This window comes from Salmo salar, chromosome 01, assembly GCF_965601325.2.
Source record: "Salmo salar chromosome 01, fSalSal1, whole genome shotgun sequence".
Classification (NCBI taxonomy): Eukaryota; Metazoa; Chordata; class Actinopteri; order Salmoniformes; family Salmonidae; genus Salmo; species Salmo salar.
The window spans coordinates 159,844,426-159,871,001 of NC_138291.1; the positions used below are offsets into that span (position 1 = coordinate 159,844,426).

Genomic DNA, 26,576 nt, shown 5'->3' on the forward strand with positions numbered 1-26,576 from the left:
ATCCCTAATTAGAGGCCTCTAATTGGAGATCATCCCCCCCAAAAAAACATAGAAATACAGAAACTAGAACCACCCAACATAGAAAATTTAAACTAGACAAAACCCCCTGTCACGCCCTGACCTACTCTACCATAGAAAAAAAAAGCTTTCTATGGTCAGGACGTGACACATTGTGACAACCAACCCCATACTGTGAGACAACAAACCCTGTGATGGGACTAGTTGTCACAAGTGGACAGAGTGTGTTTGATGGCTTATAATTCCATGTTGGAATAATATATGAGGATAAAAAAGATCCCCATTTCAATTCAAGACTTTGGTCTTTCTCCTAATATTGAAAAGAGTCTTGGTCCCCCTAAATATAAATGTTTTTTTTGTCCAGAGTTCATTGTAAGTCACCATGCTAGAAATCATAATTCAGTTTTCTTACACATATCTTTGACAACAATACTAAAACAATTATATAAAGTGAAATTAGTTTGTAGTCATATTTCTCAGAAAATGTGTCACTAGCTAGGTTTTGTCGTGTAATCAAAAGGAGAGACTTTAACATTTCTTCAAAACAATCAAACTTTATTATTTAATTACTGCAGTAATGGAGCTTGTCAACGACTCTCCTGTAGGTTATTCGTTGAGAGCCCAACGAGCAGATTTGAGGCACAGCATTTTATAGCAAAGTCCATCCTCCTGGATGTTCGTAACAAACAAGAGATATATGGAATGGGTCACAAGGTTAAGATTTGTATGAAAGATACTAATAATTTACAGCAGACAGTATCTTCTGTGAAGACTGTTCTCGTTGTGTAGAGACCAGGGTTTGGCCTCCCCCTGGTACCCCAGTACAGAAACATTAACTCATGCTATGGAATGCGGTCTTGTTAGGCTTATCACCCAATGACATCGTAAGTGTTAAATCTCCCAGAGGCCCACCTTCAGTTCACACAGACACAATATAGTTATAACAACCCTCTATTCTGTTGCATAAAATAACCATTTGATGCAAATACAGTATTATAACATAATCTTGCAATTTTGCTCTCACAGTTTCCACCCAATTGGCGACAGATTTTTATCTGAATATTCCAAAATCTGCACCAGAGATGTTGCTATGAAATTTACTTGTTGCAAATAAAAGGATGTGCACGATGATGTGGAGCACATAAACATTTATTTTGTGGTTAAATTCCCATGTACTGAATAAAAAATTGAAGTTAAATGGGTTTCCATCTTATTTTGAACTGTACTGATTGTTTGTCACAAAAAATGTTGCGTCATATAGCAAATGTGACCACTCTGGTATTGGCATGTGTGCTCTTGTCACACCCTGATCTGTTTCACCTGTCCTCGTTATTGTCCCCACCTCCTCCAGGTGTCGCTTGTTTTCCCCAGTGTATTTATCCCTGTGTTTCCTGTCTCTCTGTGCCAGTTCGTCTTGTATGTTTCCAAGTCAACCAGTGGTTTTCCCGTTCTCCTGTTTTTTTGTTTGTTGGTATTCTCCTTTTTCTTGTCTTCCCGGTTTTGACCCTTGCCTGTTTCTGGATCTTGTACCTGCCTGCCTTGACCACGAGCCTGTCTGCCACTCTGTACCTCCTGGACTCTGATCTGGTTTTGACCTTTTGTCTGTCCACGACCATTCTCTTGCCTACCCCTTTGGATTAATAAACATTGCAAGACTCCAACCATCTGCATCTGGGTCTCGCCTTGTGGCATGATAGCTCTAGCCAACAGCTTGCAGATACAGTATGAGTATAGCCTATATGAGATTATTATGGAGAAAATAGTAAGATTAGTTTTTATTTGTCAAATGGCAGACACAAAATGATCATGTCGCCAGAATAAGACCCTCAATATTTATTAGAAAGGAGCATCAAACTCATCGCTGTGCACTTTCCTCACCCTGTGAAGTTCATCATAATTGATTCAATTTGTAGCCTAAAAAACTGAATGCTATGATGAGTCGTAGTGGCAGGACCACAGAACACTAACATCGCGTGACTCCAAGTTTACTTCAATATGATGGTTATTATATTCATATTTGTGCATACTGCAATTTCTCGCATAATTAAATTTACAGAAAAAAAGACGTGTGCCTTGTCTAGTGTTTTTTGTTTTGTCGACATTTGGAAAGTTTATCAACCAAACAGGCTTGTTGTGGCATTTTTTTATCCAGCGTACTTTACTAGCATAAAACATTTGGATGGAAACCTGTTTTATTGGATGAAATGTGATTTGAAGATGAGGAGTTGTAGCTGAGTTTGTGAGTGTGAGAAACAGCTCTACTGCTCCACAGTCCCTTCAAACATCCTCCTTTCAATTCCCATAGTAGTATTCACTTCCTGCTATCCTATTTTTATCATTTCTATCAGATAAATGTCTGCCTGGGATTGTGTAATTGTTATATATACTGCTAAAAAAAATAAAGGGAACACTTAAACAACACATCCTAGATCTGAATGAAAGAAATAATTTTATTAAATACTTTTTTCTTTACATAGTTGAATGTGCTGACAACAAATTCACACAAAAATAATCAATGGAAATCCAATTTATCAACCCATGAAGGTCTGGATTTGGAGTCACACTCAAAATTAAAGTCAAAAACCACACTACAGGCTGATCCAACTTTGATGTAATGTCCTTCAAACAAGTCAAAATGAGGCTCAGTAGTGTGTGTGGCCTCCACGTGCCTGTATGACCTCCCTACAATGCCTGGGCATGCTCCTGATGAGGTGACGGATGGTCTCCTGAGGGATCTCCTCCCAGACCTGGACTAAAGCATCCGCCAACTCCTGGACAGTCTGTGGTGCAACGTGGCGTTGGTGGATGTAGCGAGACATGATGTCCCAGATGTGCTCAATTGGATTCAGGTCTGGGGAACGGGCCAGTCCATAGCATCAATGCCTTCCTCTTGCAGGAACTGCTGACACACTCCAGCCACATGAGGTCTAGCATTGTCTTGCATTAGGAGGAACCCAGGGCCAACCGCACCAGCATATGGTCTCACAAGGGGTCTGAGGATCTCATCTCGGTACCTAATGGCAGTCAGGCTACCTCTGGCGAGCACATGGAGGGCTGTGCTGCCCCCCAAAGAAATGCCACCCCACACCATGACTGACCCACCGCCAAACCGGTCATGCTGGAGGATGTTGCAGGCAGCAGAACGTTCTCCACGGCGTCTCCAGACTCTGTCACGTCTGTCACGTGCTCAGTGTGAACCTGCTTTCATCTGTGAAGAGCACAGGGCGCCAGTGGCGAATTTGCCAATCTTGGTGTTCTCTGGCAAATGCCAAACGTCCTGCACGGTGTTGGGCTGTAAGCACAACGTCGGGCCCTCATACCACCCTCATGGAGTCTGTTTCTGACCGTTTGAGCAGACACATGCACATTTGTGGCCTGCTGGAGGTCATTTTGCAGGGCTCTGGCAGTGCTTCTCCTGCTCCTCCTTGCACAAAGGCGGAGGTAGCGGTCCTGCTGCTGGGTTGTTGCCCTTCTACGGCCTCCTCCACGTCTCTTGATGTACTGGCCTGTCTCCTGGTAGCGCCTCCATGCTCTGGACACTACGCTGACAGACACAGCAAACCTTCTTGCAACAGCTTGCATTGATGTCCCATCCTGGATGAGCTGCACTACCTGAGCCACTTGTGTGGGTTGTAGACTCCGTCTCATGCTACCACTAGAGTGAAAGCACCGGCAGCATTCAAAAGTGACCAAAACATCAGCCAGGAAGCATAGGAACTGAGAAGTGGTCTGTGGTTACCACCTGCAGAACCACTCCTTTATTGGGGGTGTCTTGCTAATTGCCTATAATTTCCACCTGTTGTCTATTCCATTTGCACAACAGCATGTGAAATTTATTGTCAATCAGTGTTGCTTCCTAAGTGGACAGTTTGATTTCACAGAAGTGTGAATGATTTGGAGTTACATTGTGTTGTTTAAGTGTTCCCTTTATTTTTTTGAGCAGTGTATTTTGAGGTTAACGTTGTCCCTGGCTGCTGGCATTTTATGTACATCTTTTTATCATTATGGTACTGAGATGAGAGTATGTGTGAAACATGACAAAGATGTTACATTAAGCTAGAAAGGGCTTTAGAATCTTCTGATAGGTTCATTTACATAATTTGAGTCAATTGGAGGTGTACATGTGGATGTATTTCAAGGTCTACCTTCAAACTCAGTGCCTTTTTGCATGACATCATGGGAAAATCGAAAGAAATCAGCCAAGACCTAAGAAAAAAAATTGTAGACCTCCACAAGTCTGGTTCATCCTTGGGAGCAATTTCCAAATGCCTGAAGGTACCACGTTCATCTGTACAAACAATAGTAAGCAAGTATAAACACCATGGGACCACGCAGCCATCATACCACTCATGAAGGAGATGCGTTGTGTCTCCAAGAGATGAACGTACTTTGGTGAGAAAAGTGCAAATCAATCCCAGAACAACAGCAAAGGACCTTGTGAAGATGCTGGAGGAAACAGATACAAAAGTACCTATATCGACATAACCCGAAAGGCTGCTCAGCAAGGAAGAAGCCACTGCTCCAAAACCGCCATAAAAAAGCCAGACTACGGTTTGCAACTGCACATGGGGAGAAAGATCTTTCTTTTTGATGAAATGTCCTCTGGTCTGATGAAACAAAAATAGAACTGTTTGGCCATAATCACCATCGTTATGTTTGGAGAAAAAAGGGGGAGGCTTGCAAGCCGAAGAACACCATCCCAACCGTGAAGCACGGGGGTGGCAGCATCATGTTGTGGGGGTTCTTTGCTGCAGGAGGGACTGGTGCACTTCACAAAATAGATGGCATCACGAGGAGGAAAATTATGTGGATACATTGAAGCAACATCTCAAGACATCAGTCAGGAAGTTAAAACCTCTTGGGGCTAGGTGGGACGCTAGCGTGCCACCCGTGGTGCACTCCATCAACAGCAGGTGCATTTCAAGAGCGGCAAATTTGAATCCAAATAAATGTCAAAATTCAAATTTTTCAAAAATACAACTACTTTACACCATTTGAAAGATAAACATCTCCTTAATCTAACCACGTTTTACGATTTCAAAAAGGTTTTACGGCGAAAGCATAAATTTAGAGTATGTTAGGACAGTACATTTACAAGAGTTGTGTGTAATGTTTTGTCAAGTCAAAGACAGGGTCACCAAAACCATAAAACCAGCTAAAATGATGCACTAACCTTTTACAATCTCCATCAGATGACACTCCTAGGACATTATGTTAGACAATGCATGCATTTTTAGTTCTATCAAGTTCATATTTATATCCAAAAACAGCGTTTTACTATGGCATTGATGTTGAGGAAATTGTTTCCCTCCAATAACCGGCAGTCAAGTCAGCGTAACAAATTAAATAATTAAAATTAGAAAACATTGGTAAAATATTATATTGTCATTTAAAGAATTATAGATTTACATCTCTTGAACGCAATCAACTTGCCAGATTTAAAAATAACCTTACTGGGAAATCACACTTTGCAATAATCTGAGCACTGCGCCCAGAAAAATACGCGTTGCGATACAGACTAGACGTCATGTTGGGGAGATCTAAAATCGAAAATACTATGTAAATAATCCATTACCTTTGATTCTCTTCATCAGATGTCACTTCCAGGTATCACAGGTCCATAACGAATGTAGTTTTGTTCAAAAAAGCTCATCATTTATGTCCAAAAATCTCCGTCTCGTTAGCACATGATGTAAGCCAGCCGGACTTCTCGTCATGAACGAGGGGAAAAAATATATTTCCGTTCGTTCAAACATGTCAAACGTTGTATAGCATAAATCATTAGGGCCTTTTTTAACCAGAACATGAATAATATTCAAGGTGGACGAATGCATACTCTTTTATAACGTATTGGAACGAGGGTACCCAACATGAACTCGCGCGCCAGGTGTCTAATGGGACATCATCGTTCCATGGCTCTTGTTCGGTCAGATCTCCCTCCAGAAGACTCAAAACACTTTGTAAAGGCTGGTGACATCTAGTGGAAGCAATAGGAAGTGCCAAAATATTCCTAAACCCCTGTGTTTTTCAATGGGATAGGTTTAAAGTCAATACAACACATCAGGTATCCACTTCCTGTCAGAAAATGTCTCAGGGTTTTGCCTGCCAAATGAGTTCTGTTATACTCACAGACACCATTCAAACAGTTTTGGAAACTTTAGAGTGTTTTCTATCCATATATAATAAGTATATGCATATTCTAGTTACTGGGTAGGATTAGTAACCAGATTAAATCGGGTACATTTTTTTTATCCAGACGTGCAAATGCTGCCCCCTAGACCCAACAGGTTAAAGCTTGGTCGCAAATTGGTCTTCCAAATGGATAATGACCCCAAGCATACTTCCAAAGTTGTGGCAAAATGGCTTAAGGACAACAAAGTCAAGGTATTGGAGTGGCCATCACAAAGCCCAGACTTCAATCCTATAGAAAATTTGTGGGCAGAACTGAAAAAGCATATGCGAGCAAGGAGGCCTACAAACCTGACTCAGTTATACCAGCTCTGTCAGGAGGAATGGGCCAAAATTCACCCAATTTATAGTAGGAAGCTTGTGGAAGGCTTGCTGAAACGTTTGACCCAAGTTAAACAATTTAAAGGCAATGCTACCAAATACTAATTGAGTGTATGTAAACTTCTGACCCACTGGGAATGTGATGAAAGAAATAAAAGCTGAAATAATTCACTCTCTACTATTATTCTGACATTTCACATTCTTAAAATAAAGTGGTGATCCTAACTGACCTAAAACAGGGAATTTTTACTAGGATTAAATGTCCGAAATTGTGAAAAACTGAGTTTAAATGTATTTGGCTAAGGTGTATTTAAACTTCCGACTTCAACTGTACACAATCCATGTCTCAAGGCTTAAAAATCCTTCTTTAACCTGTCTTCTCCCCTTTATCTACACTGACTGAAGTGGATTTAACAAGTGACATCAATAAGGGATAATAGCTTTCACTGTAACGGCTGTCTTCATAAATGGACCAAGGCGCAGCAGGTATGTGAATACTCATATTTAATTACAAATAAGGAGTAAAGCATCCACTTAACAATACAATAAAGGTGACAACGGCTACAGTTCTGCAGGCTAGACACGCAGTGCAAAAACAACCACCCACAACCCCAAAGAAAAACACACACACCTATATAGGACTTCCAATCAAAGGCAACGCAACACACCTGCCTTCAATTGGAAGTCCCAATCAACAACACAAACATTTAACAAACACAAACCACCTGCCACATCCTGACCAAGACTAACACAATTACGCCCTCTGCTGGTCAGGACGTGACAGTACCCCCTCCCCTCAAGGTGCAGACCCCGGGATGCACCTAAAAAAAGAAAACACGAGAAAATCCCCAATACCCCAACAAAACCAACAAACAATAACCCCTAAACAATAAGGGAGGGAAGGGAGGGTGGCTGCCGTCACCGACGGCACTGTGCTACACCCTCCCTCCCCAACCCACCTATTCTGGAGGTGGCTCAGGTGCAGGACGTGGACCTCGCTTCACCTTCAGCGTCGCCCACTTTGGTGGCGCCGATAGCTGCGCCGGGAAGACGGGCCACTCGGGCTGACCTTGGCAGACGGACCACTCGGGCTGGGTCGGAAGGCATGCGGGCCACTCGGGCTGGGCCGGAGGGCAGGCAGGGCACCCTGGCAGATCCGGGCAGGCGGGCACCTCTGGCAGAACCGGGCAGTCTGGCCACTCTGGCAGTTCCGGGCAGTCTGGCCACTCTGGCAGTTCCGGGCAGTCTGGCCACTCTGGCAGTTCCGGGCAGTCTGGCCACTCTGGCAGTTCCGGGCAGTCTGGCCACTCTGGCAGTTCCGGGCAGTCTGGCCACTCTGGCGGTTCCGGGCAGTCTGGCCACTCTGGCGGTTCCGGGCAGTCTGGCCACTCTGGCGGCTCCTGACTAGCGGGCGGCTCTGGCGGCTCCTGACTGGCGGGCGGCTCTGGCGGCTCCTGACTGGCGGGCGGCTCTGGCGACTTACGACTGGCGGGCGGCTCTGGCGACTTACGACTGGCGGGCGGCTCTGGCGACTTACGACTGGCGGGCGGCTCTGGCGACTTACGACTGGCGGGCGGCTCTGGCGACTTACGACTGGCGGGCGGCTCTGGCGACTTACGACTGGCGGGCGGCTCTGGCGACTTACGACTGGCGGGCGGCTCTGGTGACCGTTGACTGGCGGGCGGCTCTGGTGACTGTTGACTGGCGAGGCTAGGCTGACACACTAGACTCCTGATGCGTGGGGCTGGTATTGGACGTGCCAGCCTGGAGACACGCACCTCCATGCTAGTGCGTCTAGCGGGAAACACCGGACCGAAAGGGCGCGCTGGCGGTCTTGATTGCAGGGTTGGCATCACCCCTTCCGGCTCGATGCTCACCTTGCCCTGGCACCTGCGGGGCGCTGGTACTGGGCGAACTGGGCTGTGCGTCCGTATAGGCGAGATGGTGCGTACCTCAGCGTAACATGGCGCCCTCCACCTCATACGCACCTCCCTGTAGTCACGGGTAGCTGGCTTACGGCTCTTCCCTGGCCTGGCCAAGCTGCCCGTGTGCCCCCCCCAAAAAAATTATTGGGGGTGCCTCTCGGGTTTCCTTAGCTCCCTTAACTTGTCCTCCCAGAATTGTCTTTCGTCCTGCCAGGTCCATTCCTCCATTTTCTTCTCCTGTGGCTTCCTCCTCTTCTGCTGCTTGGTCCTGGTTTGGTGGGTGGTTCTGTAACGGCTGTCTTCATAAATGGACCAAGGCGCAGCAGGTATGTGAATACTCATATTTAATTACAAATAAGGAGTAAAGCATCCACTTAACAAAACAATAAAGGTGACAACAGCTACAGTTCTGCAGGCTAGAAACGCAGTGCAAAAACAACCACCCACAACCCCAAAGAAAAACACACACACCTATATAGGACTTCCAATCAAAGGCAAATCAACACACCTGCCTTCAATTGGAAGTCCCAATCAACAACACAAACATTTAACAAACACAAACCACCTGCCACATCCTGACCAAGACTAACACAATTACGCCCTCTGCTGGTCAGGACGTGACATTCACCTGGATTCATCTGGTCAGTCTGTTGTGGAAAGAGCAGGTGTTCCTAACGTTCTTGTACACTTAGTGTAACTACATGGTACATTTAAAACATTCTCTTTAATAACATGTACTGAAAGAGCCAAGCATTGATCAACAAAGCTTGTTTTGTATGAAAATAATAATACACCTTTACAAGCCCATCCACGCACACACACACACACAATATAATTCCAGTCCAGTCTACTCGGAATACAGTGTACAATTATTGATACAGTAGTTGACATTACTATCTGTTTGTTGCCAGAAAGGTCCTGTTTCTGCCGTTTGGTTTCCAGCTCAAACATTAAAAAAAACAGCAGAGTCACATACAAATCCAAAAAGATATCACATATGGAACTAGATCCTAAACCAGATGTTGTCCCATTTACACTGAGATCCATAACTGTCCCAACCCTGATCCTGTTTGTGGCCTGTTTAAGATCCAAATCTTCATTCAGAATAAGTGGATAGAATACTCAGTCATAGAGAGGATGCTCTGATAGTCAGTCACATACATGTACATTCACAGTTTAGCTACAGATTGAGATCTCTGACACAAATTTAGGCCTGTGATCCAGGTTCTAATCCAGATTATGTAAAATTCAGTTGGGGATGCTCAGGGACTTTTTCTGATTATTCTGATCATCTGGGGACACTTTTAATCCAGATTCTGATCCAGATTAAGATTCAGGTGGAGATGTTCAGTGTCTTCCCCTTGAGGGTCATGAAGTAGAGTTTGGATCCGGCTGATTTTGACATGAGGAGGAAGAGGAACGGGTCCAGGCAGGCATGCAGGCAGCACAGACACACCGCTACTTTGAAGTAGCCATAGAAGCTCTCCTCTCCGCCCTCCAACAGGTGTACGTAATGCAGGAAGTGGAGTGTCGCGGCGGGGCCGAAACATGCCACAAAGATCACAAACACCAGTGAGCTGGCCTTGACATACAGTGTCCAGTCGTGGTGCGAGCGGTTGAGTTCTCGGATGATCCATGTGTAACACACAGCCGTGACCACCAGGGGGACTAATAGACCCAGGATTGTCAGGCCCAGATTGTAGTAGAGCAGAGGAGCATGGGAGCTGTAGTCCCGGGGGAGTACATCATGGCAGGTGGTGAGGCCGAGCTGGGGTAGGTGGTAGCTCTGACGGACCAGGAGTATAGGTACAACGGCAGCCCCAAACACCCCCCACACAGCCAGACTGGCCCAAACGGTGCACGCCCTCTTGGGAAGGCTCTTGTAGAGGAAGGGGTGCACCACAGCCAGGTAGCGCTTGATGCTAAGGCAGGCTAGCGTGTGGGCCGAGCAGTAGAGGTTGCCGTAGAAACAGGCCGTGACAACGCGGCAAGCAGCCTCGCCGAACATCCAGTGGTTGCCGTGGAGATGGTAGTGGGCCTTGAAGACGAGGGAGAGGAGGAGGAAGAGGTCGGAGACGGCCAGGCTGCAGTAGAGGATGGTTGACGACACTGTCCTGACTTTAGTGGCCACGGCAGACAAGATGGCAACGTTGGCCGGGATTCCCACGACAACGGCCAGTACATAAACACAGGGTATGACCCGTGTGCTCAGCGGGCCGGCAAGATACGCCGCTGTGTCATTGCTTCGCAACCGCAGCGCCCGAGGGGTAAGGGCAGAGGGGCTGAGGAGGGGAGTAGAATGGGGTGCTTGTTGTGTCTGTGTCTGTTGGGTGGCATTAGGGAGAGAGACAGACTTTGACTGGATGATTTCTCCTCTAAATGTTCTGGGATTTACCACTTCAGTGATGTTCCTCTTGGATTTCCTGGCTTTTTTTCCTGGAAGAGGACATGAAGGGAGGGAGACATTAGGTTTTGGCACTATAACTCACACTGAAAGTACACTGAAGGCTATTCAAAACAGCTTTTGTTTTTGTTTTTCATGTGTGTATTCATCATTCATTTGGTTAGCAATTTTTATTTACATAGGAATATACAGTGAGCTCCAAAAGAATTGGGACAGTGAGATGTGTTGTTGTTTTAGCTCTGTGCTCTAGCACTTTAGATTTCAAATGATAGTGCAGACTGTCAGCTTTAATTTGAGGGTATTTTCATCCATATCAGGTGAACCGTTTAGAAATGACAGCACTTTTTGTACATAGTTCCCCCATTTTAGGGGACCAAAAGTATTTGGACAAATTCACTTATCAAATCAAATAAATTATTATTTGTCACATGCGCCGAATACAACAGGTGTAGACTTTACTGTGAAATGCTTACTTGCAAGCCCTTAACCAACAATGCAGTTCAAGAAATAGAGTTGAGAAAATATTTACAAAATAAACTATAGTAAAACATTTAATAAAAAAAGTAACACAATAAAAGAACAATAACGAGGCTATATACAGGGGGTACTGGTACCGACAATGTGTGGGGGTACAGGTTAGTAGAGGTAATTTGTAGGTAGGGATAAAGTGACTATGAATAGATAAGAAAGAGTGAGTAGCAGCAGCGTAAAAACAAAAGGGGGAGGGGGGGGTCAATGTAAATAGTCCAAGTGGCCATTTGATTAATTGTTCAGCAGTCTTATGGCTTGGGGGAAGAATCTGTTAAGGAGCCTTTTGGACCTAGACTTGCCACTCCGGTACCGCTTGCCGTGACGTAGCAGAGAGAACCGACTATGACTTGGGTGACTGGAGTCTTTGACCATTTTTGGGGCCTTCGTCGGACACCGCCTAGTATATAGGTCCTAGATGGCAGGAAGCTTGGCCCCAGTGATGTACTGGGCTGCACACACTACCTTCTTTAGCGCCTTATGGTCGGACGCCGAGCAGTTGCCATAACAGGCGGTGATGCAATCTGTCAGGATGCTCTTGATGGTGCAGCTGTGGAACTTTTTGAGGATATTGGGACCCATGCCAAATCTTTTCAGTCTACTGAGGGGGTAAAGGCATTGTCGTGCCCTCTTCACAACTTTCTTGGTGCGTTTGGACCCTGATAGTTTGTTGGTGATGTGGACACCAAGGAACTTGAAGCTCTCAACCTGCTCCACTACAGCCCCGTCTGTCACAGTATCTAACGAAGGTGGCGCCCCTCCTCGGTCGGGCGGCGCTCGGCGGTCGTCATCGCCGGCCTATTAGCTGCCACCAATCGTTGTTTCTGTGTCTTTTGGTTTTGTCTGTTTATCCCGCACCTGTTTTGTGTTTGTCATTAGTGGGGGGTTATTTACTGTGTATTTTCAGTTGGGGTTCTCGTGCGGGATTGTTTATTGTCCACTCAGGACAGTTGCGAGTGTAAGCTGTTATTGTCCATCATATTGCCGGGCTGCGCCCCGTGCGCTTTTTTTTCAGTGCGCTAATTTTGGGAATGTGTTTTCCCCTGGCGGACTTCGCCACGCGCCCTGTGCCCTACGGCTATTGCGTTTGCTATTATTATTAAAACACAGTTGCTCCGGCCCTCTGTCTCCTGCTCCTGATTCCACATCTCCACTGGTCCTAGACAGCCGTGACACCGTCGATGTGAATGGGGCAGTGTTCGGCCCTCCTTTTCCTGTAGTCCACGATCAGCTCCATTGTCTTGCTCACGTTGAGGGAGAGGTTGTTGTCCTGGCATCACATCTCTGACCTCCTCCCTATAGGCTGTCTCATCATTGTTGGTGATTACTACCACTGTTGTGTCTTTGTCGTTCTTGGCCGTGCAGCCGTGGGTGAACAGGGAGTACAGGAGGGGTCTAAGCATGCACCCCTGAGGGGGCCCCCTGTTGAGGATCAGCTTGGCAGATGTGTTGTTGCCTACCCTTACCACCTGGGAGCGGCCCGTCAGGAAGTCTGGGATCTAGTTGCAGAGGAAGGTGTTTAGTCCCAGGGTCCTTAGCTTAGTGATGAGCTTTGAGGGCACTATGGTATTGAATGCTAAACTGTAGTCAATGAACAGCATTCTCACATATGTGCTCCTTTTGTCCAGGTGGGAAAGGGCAATGTGGAGTGAGATTGAGATTGGGTCATCTGTGGATCTGTTGGGGCGGTATGCGAATTGGAGTGGGTCTAGGGTTACCGGGATGATGGGGTTGTGAGCCATGTCCAGCCTTTCAAAGCACTTCATTGCTACTGACGTGAGTGCTATGGTGCGGTAGTCATTTAGGCAGGTTAGCTTAGCGTTCTTGGGCACAGGGACTATGGTGGTCTGCTTGAAACATGTAGGTATTACAGACTCAGTCAGGGAGAGGTTGAAAATGTCAGTGAAGACACTTGCCAGTTGGTCTGCGCATGCTCTGAGTACGCGTCCTGGTAATCTTCTTGTGAATGTTGACCTGTTTAAAGGTCTTGCTCATATTGGCTACAGAGAGCATGATCACACAGTCATCCAGAACAGCTGGTGATCTCATGCATGCTTCAATGTTGCTTGCCTCGAAGCGAGCATAAAAGTATTTTAGCCCATCTGTTAAGCTTGCGTCACTTGGCAGCTCGCGGCTGGGTTTCCCTTTGTAGTGCGTACTAGTTTGCAAGCCCTGCCACATCCGACGAGCATCAGAGTTGTTGTAGTAGGATTCAATCTTAGTCCTGTATTGATGCTTTGCCTGTTTGATAGTTTGTCTGAGGGCATAGCGGGATTTCTTATCCTCTCTGGGCTAGGCGGGACGAATTCGTCCCACCTACGCAACAGCCAGTTGAATCCCGTGGCGCGATTTTCAAATACCTTAGAAATGCTATTACTTCAATTTCTCAAACATATGACTATTTTACAGCATTTTAAAGACAAGACTCTCGTTAATCCAACCACACTGTCCGATTTCAAAAAGGCTTTACAACGAAAGCAAAACATTAGATTATGTCAGCAGAGTACCCAGCCAGAAATAATCAGACACCCATTTTTCAAGCTAGCATATAATGTCACATAAACCCAGAAGACAGCTAAATGCAGCACTAACCTTTGATGATCTTCATCAGATGACAATCCTAGGACATTATGTTATACAATACATGCATGTTTTGTTCAATCAAGTTCATATTTATATCAAAAACCAGCTTTTTACATTAGCATGTGACGTTCAGAACTAGCATACCCCCCGCAAACTTCCGGGGAATTTACTAACAATTTACTAAATTACTTACGATAAACGTTCACAAAAAACATAACAATTATTTTAAGAATTATAGATACAGAACTCCTTTGTGCAATCGAGGTGTCCGATTTTAAAATAGCTTTTCGGTGAAAGCACATTTTGCAATATTCTCAGTAGATAGCCCAGCCATCACGGCTAGCCATTTAGACACCGACCAAGTTTAGCCCTGACCAAAGTCAGATTTACTATTACAAAAGTTTGATTACCTTTGTTGTCTTCGTCAGAATGCACTCCCAGGACTGCTACTTCAATAACAAATGTTGGTTTGGTCCAAAATAATCCATCGTTATATCCAAATAGTGGCGTTTTGTTCGTGCGTTCCAGACACTATCCAAAATGGTAAATCAGGGTTACGAGCATGGCGCAATTCGTGACAAAAAAATTCTAAATATTCCATTACCGTACTTCGAAGCATGTCAACCGCTGTTTAAAATCCATTTTTATGCCATTTTTCTCATAAAAAAGCGATAATATTCCGACCGGGAATCTCCGTTTAGGTAAACAGAGGAAAGAAAACAAAGCTTTCGGTCGACGCGGGCACGAGCCTGAGTCTCACAGTACTGTAACCAGCCACTACCCAAACGCGCTACTTTTTTCAGCCAGAGCCTGCAAAGCCACGATTCAGCTTTTTGCCGCCTTCTGAGAGCCCATGGCAGCCGTAGGAAGTGTCACGTAACAGCAGAGATCCTTTGTAATGGATAGAGATGGCAAAGAAGGCCAAGAAATGGTCAGACAGGGTACTTCCTGTACAGAATCTTCTCAGGTTTTGACCTGCCATTTGAGTTCTGTTATACTCACAGACACCATTCAAACAGTTTTAGAAACTTTGGAGTGTTTTCTATCCAAAGCCAATAATTATATGCATATTCTAGTTACTGGGCAGGAGTAGTAACCAGATTAAATCGGGTACGTTTTTTATCCAGCCGTGTCAATACTGCCCCCTAGCCCTAACAGGTTATAAGCATCCGGATTAGTGTCCCGCTCCTTGAAAGCGGCAGCTTCTAGCCTCAGCCGGTGCGGTTGTTGCTTGTAATTCATGGCTTCTGGTTGGGATATGTACATACTGTCACAGTGGGGATGACGTCATCGATGCATTTATTGATGAAGCCTGTGATTGAGGTGGTATACTTCTCAATGCCATTGGATGAATCCCGGAACATATTCCAGTCTGTGCTAGCAAAACAGTCCTGTAGCGTAGCATCCGCATCATCTGACCAGTTCCATATAGAGCGAGTCACTGGTACTTCCTGCTTTAGTTTTTGCTTGTAAGCAGGAATCAGGAGAATAGAATGATGGTCAGATCTGCCAAATGGATGGCGAGGGAAAGGTTTGTATGTGTCTCTTTGTGTAGAGTAAAGTTTTTTTTCCCTCTGGTTGCACATGCGACGTGCTGGTAGAAATACCTATGTTTATTAAAGTAGTCAACATTTTTGTGTTTGGTCCCATATTCCTAGCACGCAGTGATTACATCAATCTTGTGACTCTATAAACTTGTTGGATGCATTTTCTGTTTGTTTTGATAATTTTTTGCCCAGTAGAAATTAATGGTAAATAATGTATAGTGTAATTTTGGAGACACTTTTATTCTAAATAAGATAGAATATGTTTCTGTATGCTACCATGATTCATGAATTGTGAATAATGATGAGTGAGACACAGTTACAGATGTACAAATATCATACCTCCAATATCTGCTAACCTCTCACCATTACAATAACAGGGGAGGTTAGCATTTTATATCATACCTCCAAGATCTGCTAACCTCTCACCATTACAATAACAGGGGAGGTTAGCATTTTCATGGGGGAATGATATTTGTGCATCTGTAACTTTCTCACTCATCATTATTCACGGTTCATTCAGGACTATCTGTAGTCATGGTAGCATCCACATGAATGTTTCGAAACATATTCTATTCTAATTTACAATAAAGTGACTCCAAAATGACACAATATATTATTTACCATTCATTTTTGTTGGCCACAAAATAATGGAGAACTGAACCAAAACAACTGAAAATATCCCAATACTTTTAGAGCTCACTGTATGACATGCGCAGTGACAATTAAGAAGTGAAAGTAAAAATGACAATATGCATTTGGTTTTCCAATAAAATAAAGCATACAGTACATTAAGTAAAGTAAGGTCATTTGACATGGCATGACTTAGTTTCCTATCTATGGTAATGAGTAGAGCTGCTGACAAGGAAAGGACTCAGGTGTTAGTCAAACACGTGGCTTTCACTGTAACATGCTGGAACATAGGACGAGTGACTGAATCAGAAGAGAGAGCGGTCAATCTGTGCCCTGTCGATTAGTCAAATCATACATAAGGCTTTGGTTCAGTGATTCACATATCTACTGTATAAATATAGGTAAGTTATTGCAAAAAACATATTGACATTTTAATATATATTTTTTTGTGTTAAATGTTATTATAGTCCCCCAAAAAAGCTTGCAATAGATCAAACTGGATAAATCTCACAGTTGGCAAAATAAAATATTATTAGAAACCATCACTAAATGGTCATTTTTAATCATTTCAGTTTAGAAGTATTTCAATAATTATTACTTATTGATAAACAGTCATCAATAATAAGGAGTTGTCTTTACCTTTGGATTGAAAGGTCACATCCAGCAAAAGAGATGAAACAAGTAAAAAAAACACCAGTTTCCCCATTGCCACAGTTTATCTGAACAGTCCTATGAAATAATAAACTCTAGCTATTAACAATATAGGCAGATCTCTATAGACGTCCAGCGAGGTCACATCTCTGTCAAAAAGTCTGTCTGTTCTTGTTCCGTCAAGTTTTTCTCAGTGAGTTAAACCAGAGAGGAAGGCAGAGCAATAGGCAGTAATAGAAAACACACTTCCGGTTTAAACCTTCAAAACAAAAGAGCCATTGTATTTTGAAGACATTGCATCTCTAACACACATTTGTTGCAGTAGAACGCTTCAAAGAGATACATTATTAAAGCTTTTCTATTGGTACTCTTATTTTGAAGGAATGTTTTCAAGTTGGTGTTGCCAGCATAATTTTGTGCTGCTGAATAACTACTTTCTCAAAATGTGTGTTTACATTTGAGTAATTTAGCTGTCTTATACAGAGTGACTTACAGTTAGTGCATTCATCTTAGATACTGTAGCTAGGTGGGACAACCACATTATCACAGTATCTGCCAAATGTGCTTCAACAAAGTACTGAGTAAAGGGTCTGAATACTTATGTAAAAGGTATTGTGTGTAAATCTTTTTTATCCATTTTAGAATAAGGCTGTAATGTAACAAAATGTGGGAAAAGTGAAGGGGTCTGAATACTGTGCGATTACTGTAGATATTGCTATGCCTGGAGTTCCATCAACCTCTCAGATAAGTTTTATTTTACAGCTGCTAAAGGACGAGGACTATGGCACTGAATTGAACCCCCACTCTTTTTGAATAGAGATCAGATTTTTTTTTTTTATGGGTTAAGAGAACTACTGTATTGGTTTACTGATCAAGTCACTTGGGTTATTTAGTCAAATAGAGGGTACAACTCTAGTAAACTTCCTATCACGGAATCATCAGTCCTCCTGAGACTCAGAAATTCATTTTTGTCCTCTCTAGTGGATAACAGTTCTGGGTCTTTATCTCTGAGGCCATACAAGACACTGTATTAAGTCCTGTTGTACCTTTGAGAGGACAGTATGGGCTTTTCAATGATATCACGTGTGGGAGTGTGACCTTGACAGCCTTATCTTCCTGGTTCTTAAAATAATGGCTGCCGTCAAAATTAGCACATTAGTAAAAATAAAGAAATCCCCTTGAATGAGTCGGTGTGTCCAAACTTTTGACTGGTACTGTATCTTCTGAGGGAACTGGCACAAATAATTCTGTTTTTACCAATCACACAAATAAAAGTCTATAATGAGTCAGCTGTTCAACAGATTAATCGTATTTCTAAATAAAAACGCTGTCTTTCCGTCTATGTATTGTGTGAGTGGGTGATGGTGCAGATGCACTCTCTAATAAAAACACTAGTCACATCATCTTTCCTGTAGCTCAAACACAGGTTTACAAGAAATCTCCCCACTTACATGCGTTTTTCTGGATTTTTTTGTTGTTATTCTGTCTCTCACTGTTCAAATAAACCTACCATTAAAATTATAGACTGATCATTTCTTTGTTAGTGGGCAAACATACAAAATCAGCAGGGGATCAAATACTTTTTTCCCCCACTGTACATCTTTATGTCTGAAAACAAACAACATCTGCTCAAAAAGACACACTATGCCTGCTGTGTCCCTCATTTACTGGTAAATAATAAATGCTACATGTCCAAAAGAACAACAACTATGGCATGTAAGACGTTTTTTACCCCCAAGCTTCCCCCTCATGTCCAAACAAAACTGATAACCTCAACTCCCATTTGTTTTATCAATTCTATCTAAAACATTGTATTTATTTTTGTCTTCAGTATTTTTATCATCTCACTGTGAGTTCCCATCAGGCCCCAGCAGCTACCAGGTGTGACCCTGTGGCCTATCTTGTTCTTCCTGTGTCTCTGACGCACGTGATGCTGGGACACAACAGAGAGATGAGTCTCATCTTAACATCTATGTGGACCCCTCTCACTAAAAACATTGTATTTGGTTCAAAACATTCTCTAAGACCTAAACCTCAACTGGAGTTGTGTATAAAGGGTGTGACCATTGAGCAAGTTGAGGAAGCTAGTTGAGGATCTCCTAAGTATAACATTGGATGGTCAATAATCATGGTCAAGTCCTATTCACAAAGTTAGGGGAGAAGGAGAAGAAATGTGGAGAAATTATAGGTGTACCACCTTTAACTGCAAATAGAGTACTACAATCAATAACATGCATGCCAGTCTTTCCTGGTTGAGGGTTAACGAGAGATGAACTGCTTCTCTTTTTTTGAGAAGTATTACTGTAATGAACATTCTAGATTCTCTGCATAATCAAATAACACTCAGCTCAGACACACAAGACATGCAATCAGGTTTCTCTTCACAGTTACTATGTCCAGAACTAATTCACGGCAACACACAGTATTATATAGAGCCATGATCACAAATTACTCAAGCAAACAGTAAAATGACCTTAAGAAAACTGATTTAAAATAGATTTCATGGAATGGCGGGGCTGTGAGGGGACACACACACACACTCCAACACACACATCATTTTTTGTTGTATTGTTTGTATTATTTGTTAGTTGTATTGTTTGTATATCATTGTATGTTAAATTTGTGTGACTGTCCTTGTCTATCAGTGTATCAGTGTTTTGTTAATTGTCATGTTTTGTGTTTTGATCTGCTAACGGAGATCCAAATAAATAAACCAGAGAACCCTCACAGAGAGCCACCCAACCAGAGCGACTTGACACACGCCGTCCGTCCATAGAGGAGCAGCGAGTCGCGTCTGTGATGTCATGTGGTCGCTAACACCATTACTGGTGACTCATCCAGAGATTAGGTACACTGTTAGACCATACGCTCTGAGGGTACACGCACTGAGCGGCGAACACAAACAGTCTGAGGATGACAATGCGGTGCAGTTACTTCCTCTTTTACACAGACTCTAGTATGTCTTTTCTATTTCTTTGCCATGTCCAGTCAGTGTGCCCCATCTGTAAACTACCGCTGACAGATATGTTTTTTATAAATAATTATGATAAACGTGGGCAAAAAACATAGGTTTAATAATTAATTTAACATTGACATTTTTACAACAGGACAATCTGAGGGGGCAGGTGCCTTTGTGCCCCTATGGGCATGAAGCTACTGTCATGAAAATAACAGTCTTTTACAACACATAAGTATAAACAGCTGTATCAAAATGTACAAGCATTGCATAACAACAACAGTTTGAGGGAATCAGTCCGTTCACCAACCAAGGTGAGAATCTGTTACTATAATTGAAATGAAGTTAGAACAGCTTAATCATTTTCATCTTGAATTAAGTATATTTAGCTTTTGTGCCAAAAGGTCAGCGGTGCAAAGTTCATCCTGTAGGCTACACCCCCACAACCACCAGCGGAAACAACCACAGCCTGAACCTCAACCCCAAAACTGCACTGATCTAATCTAAACGCCTACTCACACACAGAGACAGTGCTACAGCCCATGGGACTGTATGAGAAAGGACAGTAGCATGTCACATATGTTTGTCTATACAGTGGCACATAAAAAAGTGTCCAAGACAATGTTCCTCTAGGGAAAATAAAGTTGATACTATCTATCCTCTCCCGATCTACGGATGTCTGTTTTTAATGTAGGACTGCAGATTTAGGACTGTTAATAGGATGTAATGTAAACATAAGTCCAAGTATAACCTGTACTTTCCCATGCTCTGGAGAATGGTACACTGGACCCCAAACAAGTATTTTATTAATGAGTCTGATTCATTTTGTGTATCATGTGGGATGTTGTTTGTGCATTTCTGAGTAGGGACGTATGGTTCTCACATGTTTACAGACATTGAGATTTGGCACCTCAGAGAGAGAGAGAGAGAGAGACACAGCTGCATGTGAGCTCTCACATTTTTCAATATGTTTTTTACAAAAAGATAGATTTGGAGTTTGATTAACTTGGATTTTTCGTCAGGAACATATACAGGATGCTACCCTCCATTTCACTCCAGATTCAAAACTACAAACCTATAACCTAATTTTGGGACAAAATTACCTGGAAGGATTACTACTACCAATGATTCATTTTTCCAAGCTAACAAACAGCAGAGACCTGAGAACACCATCCAACCTGGAACTGAGACAGACCAGATACAACTACAATTAGCACTGAGGTGTGAAGTGAGGTGTGTCAAAGCCTTTGAGCCCAACAAACGGTAGGAGACTCTCACAGCCTTCCACACCTAAATCCAAAGGCCTTTGAAGCACCCTCCTGCTGTTCAAAGACCATCCACTGGCAATTTCTACAAGTAGGTGTGACACCTACTCCTGTTGCCTGCTGCACTGCTGCTTGGATTCCACCTGGCGATCTGTTCCTCGTCTGCCCTGGCCTGTGTCGGGGTAGGTTCCTTGTTCCTTGTCAATCATTGGCTTATTGGTGAAATCAGCAATCAGACAATATCTTCTTTAAGTAAATCAATTAAACCTTTATTAATGCAATTGCAGACAGAAGTTGACAATGGAAACATGTATGTTTCAGAGTAAGTTCTGCACACCACCTAAGGGCGCAGCTGATTTTGTGGTATGATCACCTGCGTCAATGTATGTGTGTATCAATAAGCTGAGGTTACCTTATAAGGCAACCTAGTACAGTAGCATCTCTGAATTCATTAGCATTGTCCACTGTCACACAAGATCAAAATGTCAAAACCAGAGTTTATCTCAGCCTATGCTACCCTCCAGTCCCTCGACTTCTTGGCGCTGACGGAAACATGGATTACCACAGAAAACACTGCTACTCCTACTGCTCTCTCCTCGTCTGACCACGTGTTCTCGCATACCCCGAGAGCATCTGGTCAGCGGGGTGGTGGCACTGGAATCCTCATCTCTCCCAAGTGGACATTCTCTCTTTCTCCCCTGACCCATCTCTCTTTCTCCCCTGACACATCTATCTCCTCCTTTGAATTCCATGCTGTCACAGTCACTAGCCCATTCACGCTTAACATCCTTATCATTTATCGCCCTCCAGGTTCCCTTGGAGAGTTCATCAATGAGCTTGACGCCTTGATAAATTCCTTTCCTGAGGATGGCTCACGCCTTATAGTTCTGGGTGACTTTAACCTCCCTACAGTCTACCTTTGACTAATTTCTCTCTGCCGCCATCTTTCCACTCCTCTCCTCTTTCACCCACTCACCATCCCCCCCTACGCACAAGGTAGGCACTACGCTTGACCTCATCTTTACTAGATGCTGTTCTTCTACTAATCTCACTGCAACTCCCCTCCAAGTCTCCGACCACTACCTTGTATCCTTTTCCCTCTCGCTCTCCTCCAACACTACTCACTCTGCCCCTACTCAGATGGTATTGCGCCGTCGCAACCTTCGCTCTCTCTCTCCCGCTACTCTCTCCTCTTCCATCCTATCATCTCTTCCCTCTGCTCAATCCTTCTCCAACCAATCTCCTGATTCTGCCTCCTCAACCCTCCTCTCCTTCCTTTCTGCATCCTTTGACTCTCTATTACCCCTATCCTCCCGGCCGGCTCGGTCCTCCCCTCCTGCTCCGTGGCTTGACGATTCATTGCGAGCTCACAGAACAGGGCTCCGGGCAGCCAAGCGGAAATGGAGGAAAACTAGCCTCCCTGCGGACCTGGCATCTTTTCACTCCCTCCTCTCTACATTTTCTTCCTCTGTTTCTGCTGCTAAAGCCACTTTCTACCACTCTAAATTCCAAGTATCTGCCTCTAACCCTAGGAAGCTCTTTGCCACCTTCTCCTCCCTCCTGAATCCTCCTCCTCCCTCTCTGCGGATGACTTCGTCAACCATTTTCAAAAGAAGGTTGACGACATCCGATCCTCGTTTGTTAAGTCAAACGACACCGCTGGTCCTGCTCACATTGCCCTACCCTATGTTTGACCTCTTTCTCCCCTCTCTCTCCAGATGAAATCTTGTGACTTGTGACGGCCAGCCGCCCAACAACCTGCCCGCTTGACCCTATCCCCTCCTCTCTTCTCCAGACCATTTCCGGAGACCTTCTCCCTTACCTCACCTCGCTCATCAACTCATCCTTGACCGCTGGCTATGTCCCTTCCGTCTTCAAGAGAGCGAGAGTTGCATCCCTTCTCAAAAAACCTACACTCGATCCCTCTGATGTCAACAACTAAAGACCAGTATCCCTTCTTTCTTTTTTCTCCAAAACTCTTGAGCGTGCCGTCCTTGGCCAGCTCTCTTGCTATCTCTCTCAGAATGACCTTCTTGATCCAAATCAGTCAGGTTTCAAGACTGGTCATTCAACTGAGACTGCTCTTCTCTGTGTCACGGAGGCTCTCCGCACTGCTAAAGCTAACTCTCTCTCCTCTGCTCTCATCCTTCTAGACCTATCTGCTGCCTTTGATACTGTGAACCATCAGATCCTCCTCTCCACCCTCTCCGAGTTGGGCATCTCCGGCGCGGCTCACTCTTGGATTGCGTCCTACCTGACAGGTCGCTCCTACCAGGTGGCATGGCGAGAATCTGTCTCCGCACCACGTGCTCTCACCACTGGTGTCCCCCAGGGCTCAGTTCTAGGCCCTCTCCTATTCTCGCTATACACCAAGTCACTTGGCTCTATCATATCCTCACATGGTCTCTCCTATCATTGCTACGCAGACGACACACAATTAATCTCTGTCATATCCTCACATGGTCTCTCCAATCATTGCTACGCAGATGACACACAATTCATCTTCTCCTTTCCCCCTTCTGATAACCAGGTGGCGAATCGCATCTCTGCATGTCTGGCAGACATATCAGTATGGATGATGGATCACCACCTCAAGCTGAACCTCGGCAAGACGGAGATGCTCTTCCTCCCGGGGAAGGACTGCCCATTCCATGATCTCTCGCCATCACGGTTGACAACTCCATTGTGTCCTCCTCCCAGAGTGCTAAGAGCCTTGGCGTGACCCTGGACAACACCCTGTTGTTCTCCGCTAACATCAAGGCGGTGACCCGATCCTGTAGGTTCATGCTCTACAACATTCACAGAGCCTTACACAGGAAGCGGCGCAGGTCCTAATCCAGGCACTTGTCATCTCCTGTCTGGATTACTGCAACTCGCTGTTGGCTGGGCTCCCTTCCTGTGCTATTAAACCCCTACAACTCATCCAGAACGCCGCAGCCCGTCTGGTGTTCAACCTCCCAAGTTCTCTCACGTCACCCCGCTCCTCCGCACACTCCACTGGCTTCCAGTTGAAGCTCGCATCTGCTACAGGACCATGGTGCTTGCCTACGGAGCTGTGAGGGGAACGGCACCTCCGTACCTTCAGGCTCTGATCAGGCCCTACACCCAAACAAGGGCACTGCGTTCATCCACCTCTGGCATGCTGGCCCCCCTACCTCTGCGGAAGCACAGTTCCCGCTCAGCCCAGTCAAAACTGTTCGCTGCTCTGGCACCCCAATGGTGGAACAAGCTCCCTCACGACGCCAGGACAGCAGAGTCAATCACCACCTTCCGGAGACACCTGAAACCCCACCTCTTTAAGGAATACCTGGGATAGGATAAAATAATCCTTCTAACCCCCCCCCCCCCTAAAAAATATAGATGTACTATTGTAAAGTTGTTGTTCGACTGGATATCAAAAGGTGGATGCACCAATTGGTAAGTCGCTCTGGATAAGAACGTCTCCTAAATGACGTAAATGTAAATGTAATGATTTCGAGCCAGCTGTCTCTGTGAATAAGCAACTTCCCTCCTCCTTGCAGTCGTTCAATACGATAGTTGAGATGAAGTTCTCTTGCCCTTCGGACACTTCCTCAACCACTGCGGCCGTCTCAGCAAGAAAAACATCGATGCGCAGAGTATACTCTGCTTCCGATGATACACCTTCCGCTTTGTTGGGGACTGTCACCCCTTACAATTTCACTAATGGCGTCAGTCCAGCAACTGACCCAATGACTCCCACTGGTGAAACACTTTGTGATATCACAGACCGATATCCTCGTCTCAGTTCGCAGGTACTGAGGAGGTTGCCACACGCGGACGCGGTGGTGACTGACATCCCTCGACAGCCACTGAGCATTTTGAAGCACAAACACCAGGAGATTTGGTTGAAAGGTTACAGCCATTCTCATAACAACGCGGCCGCTGACAACTCGTACATAGGGTTCGACCTTTTTCGACACCAACACCACCCGCTGGTGGGGGGGTCCCGAGACACAAAGGGGGGGAATAGTGGCCCAGACCCATGATGAGCCTCATCGAGGCCGGTGGGGGGGTCGACACTACGGACAACACTGTACAAGGCCGCCAGAGCATAAATCAAATCTAGTTGTAAACTCTCCTATGAGAACAGTGAGGAGCAGACAGGCCCCTAGACAGGGCTTATCTTAGAACACATTTGGAGGTGTACCACACTGGTCGTAAAGGAAGTCCAGTGGACTTGTCCACCTCCAAAACAAATGGCAACAATAATCATTCCTTGCCATGTGTAGGTTCAACTACAATAGAACTAGTAAAATGCTCCAATCATGTGTTCCGGTAGATAATATTTCAGAATAAATCGGTAGGATAACTGGTCCCCTTGAGTACCAGTACCAATACCAGCAACAGTCAGTCCAGCTACAATCAGTAAGAAGGTTAGAGACCTAACCAATCAAATTACCCTTGACAACAGCGACATAGGAGTCACTCAGAGTGCAACACGTGGAGGGGAATCTCCAGTGCACTCTTCCAATGGTTAACACACATCACTAATAAATAGGACCCTCCATTCAGGAGGAAAATTATTAGAAATCATGAACCATGATCACACCACGTACGACTGGTCCAATACTTAGAGTACTTCCGTCGTGAGGTTAGCTCCTCCGTGATTAATATCTTAAAGTTATATTAGGAAAATTATAACTTTGTAATCTGAATATTTTCCTTGGTGCCCCGACCTCCTAGTTAATTACAGTTACACGATTAATCAGTTTAATTGCGTAATAATAATTACAGAGAGTTAATTGATAAACATGTCTTCCGTTTTAATGATGCCAAAGACACGACAGCACGTTAACACTAGTAGCTTATTACCTGTCGTGTCTTTGGCATCATTAAAACTGAAGACATTTTTATCAAATAACTCTGTAATTATTATTACGCGATTAAACTAATTAATCATGTAACTGTAATTAACTAGGAAGTCGGGGCACCAAGGAAAATATTCAGATTACAAAGTTATAATTTTCCTAATATAACTTTCAGATATTTTAATATCTGATCAATTAGTCTTCGAATTAATGAATTATTCTTTACATCACGTTGTCTCATTCCAAACGTCGTAAATTGTTGGTTATCTCCATGAACCGAGTCTTCACTATGAGTCATCAATACATCAATTGTCTTAAATCATTTATTTACTAACTAAATAAATCACAGAAATGCATAAACAAACAGTAGATATCGTTACAAGGAAATTATAGGGGAATGTGCCCTAGTGGGCTAAACCGGCATCGCGGCTTGGTGGACAAAAGGGAAGTGGGGGTCGACTGAGATAAGACACCACAAAGTTGATAATTATAACATTTGAAAGGCTAATCCTTTGCACATGAATGCTCACTCATTTGGGAATAGTTGCAATCAATATATTTACACTCAGTGTGTCGTCGAGATCTCTGTTGGGAAGGTCATTTCTGTTTGAGAGTTTGTCCGCCCTCTCTGTCTGCCATGGTTAGAATGGTTAGTTCAGAGTGACATTCAGCAATGTCATTATAGAATAGATGTTTCGGCGGTTGTCAGTCTTCGCGTTTAATGATACCG

General features: G+C 44.3%; 1 protein-coding gene across 1 annotated transcript; it reads right to left on the reverse strand.

Moving 5' to 3' along the window:
• Nucleotides 1-7,015: 7,015 nt before the first annotated feature.
• Nucleotides 7,016-17,001, reverse strand: LOC106567444 (proteinase-activated receptor 3). The gene is made up of 2 exons (XM_014136712.3): nt 16,785-17,001; nt 7,016-10,889 (listed from the first exon to the last, which is right to left on the reverse strand). The coding sequence occupies exons 1-2, from the start codon at nt 16,849-16,851 to the stop codon at nt 9,787-9,789; spliced, it is 1,170 nt and encodes a 389-aa protein (XP_013992187.2). The 5' UTR covers nt 16,852-17,001; the 3' UTR covers nt 7,016-9,786.
• Nucleotides 17,002-26,576: the final 9,575 nt, after the last annotated feature.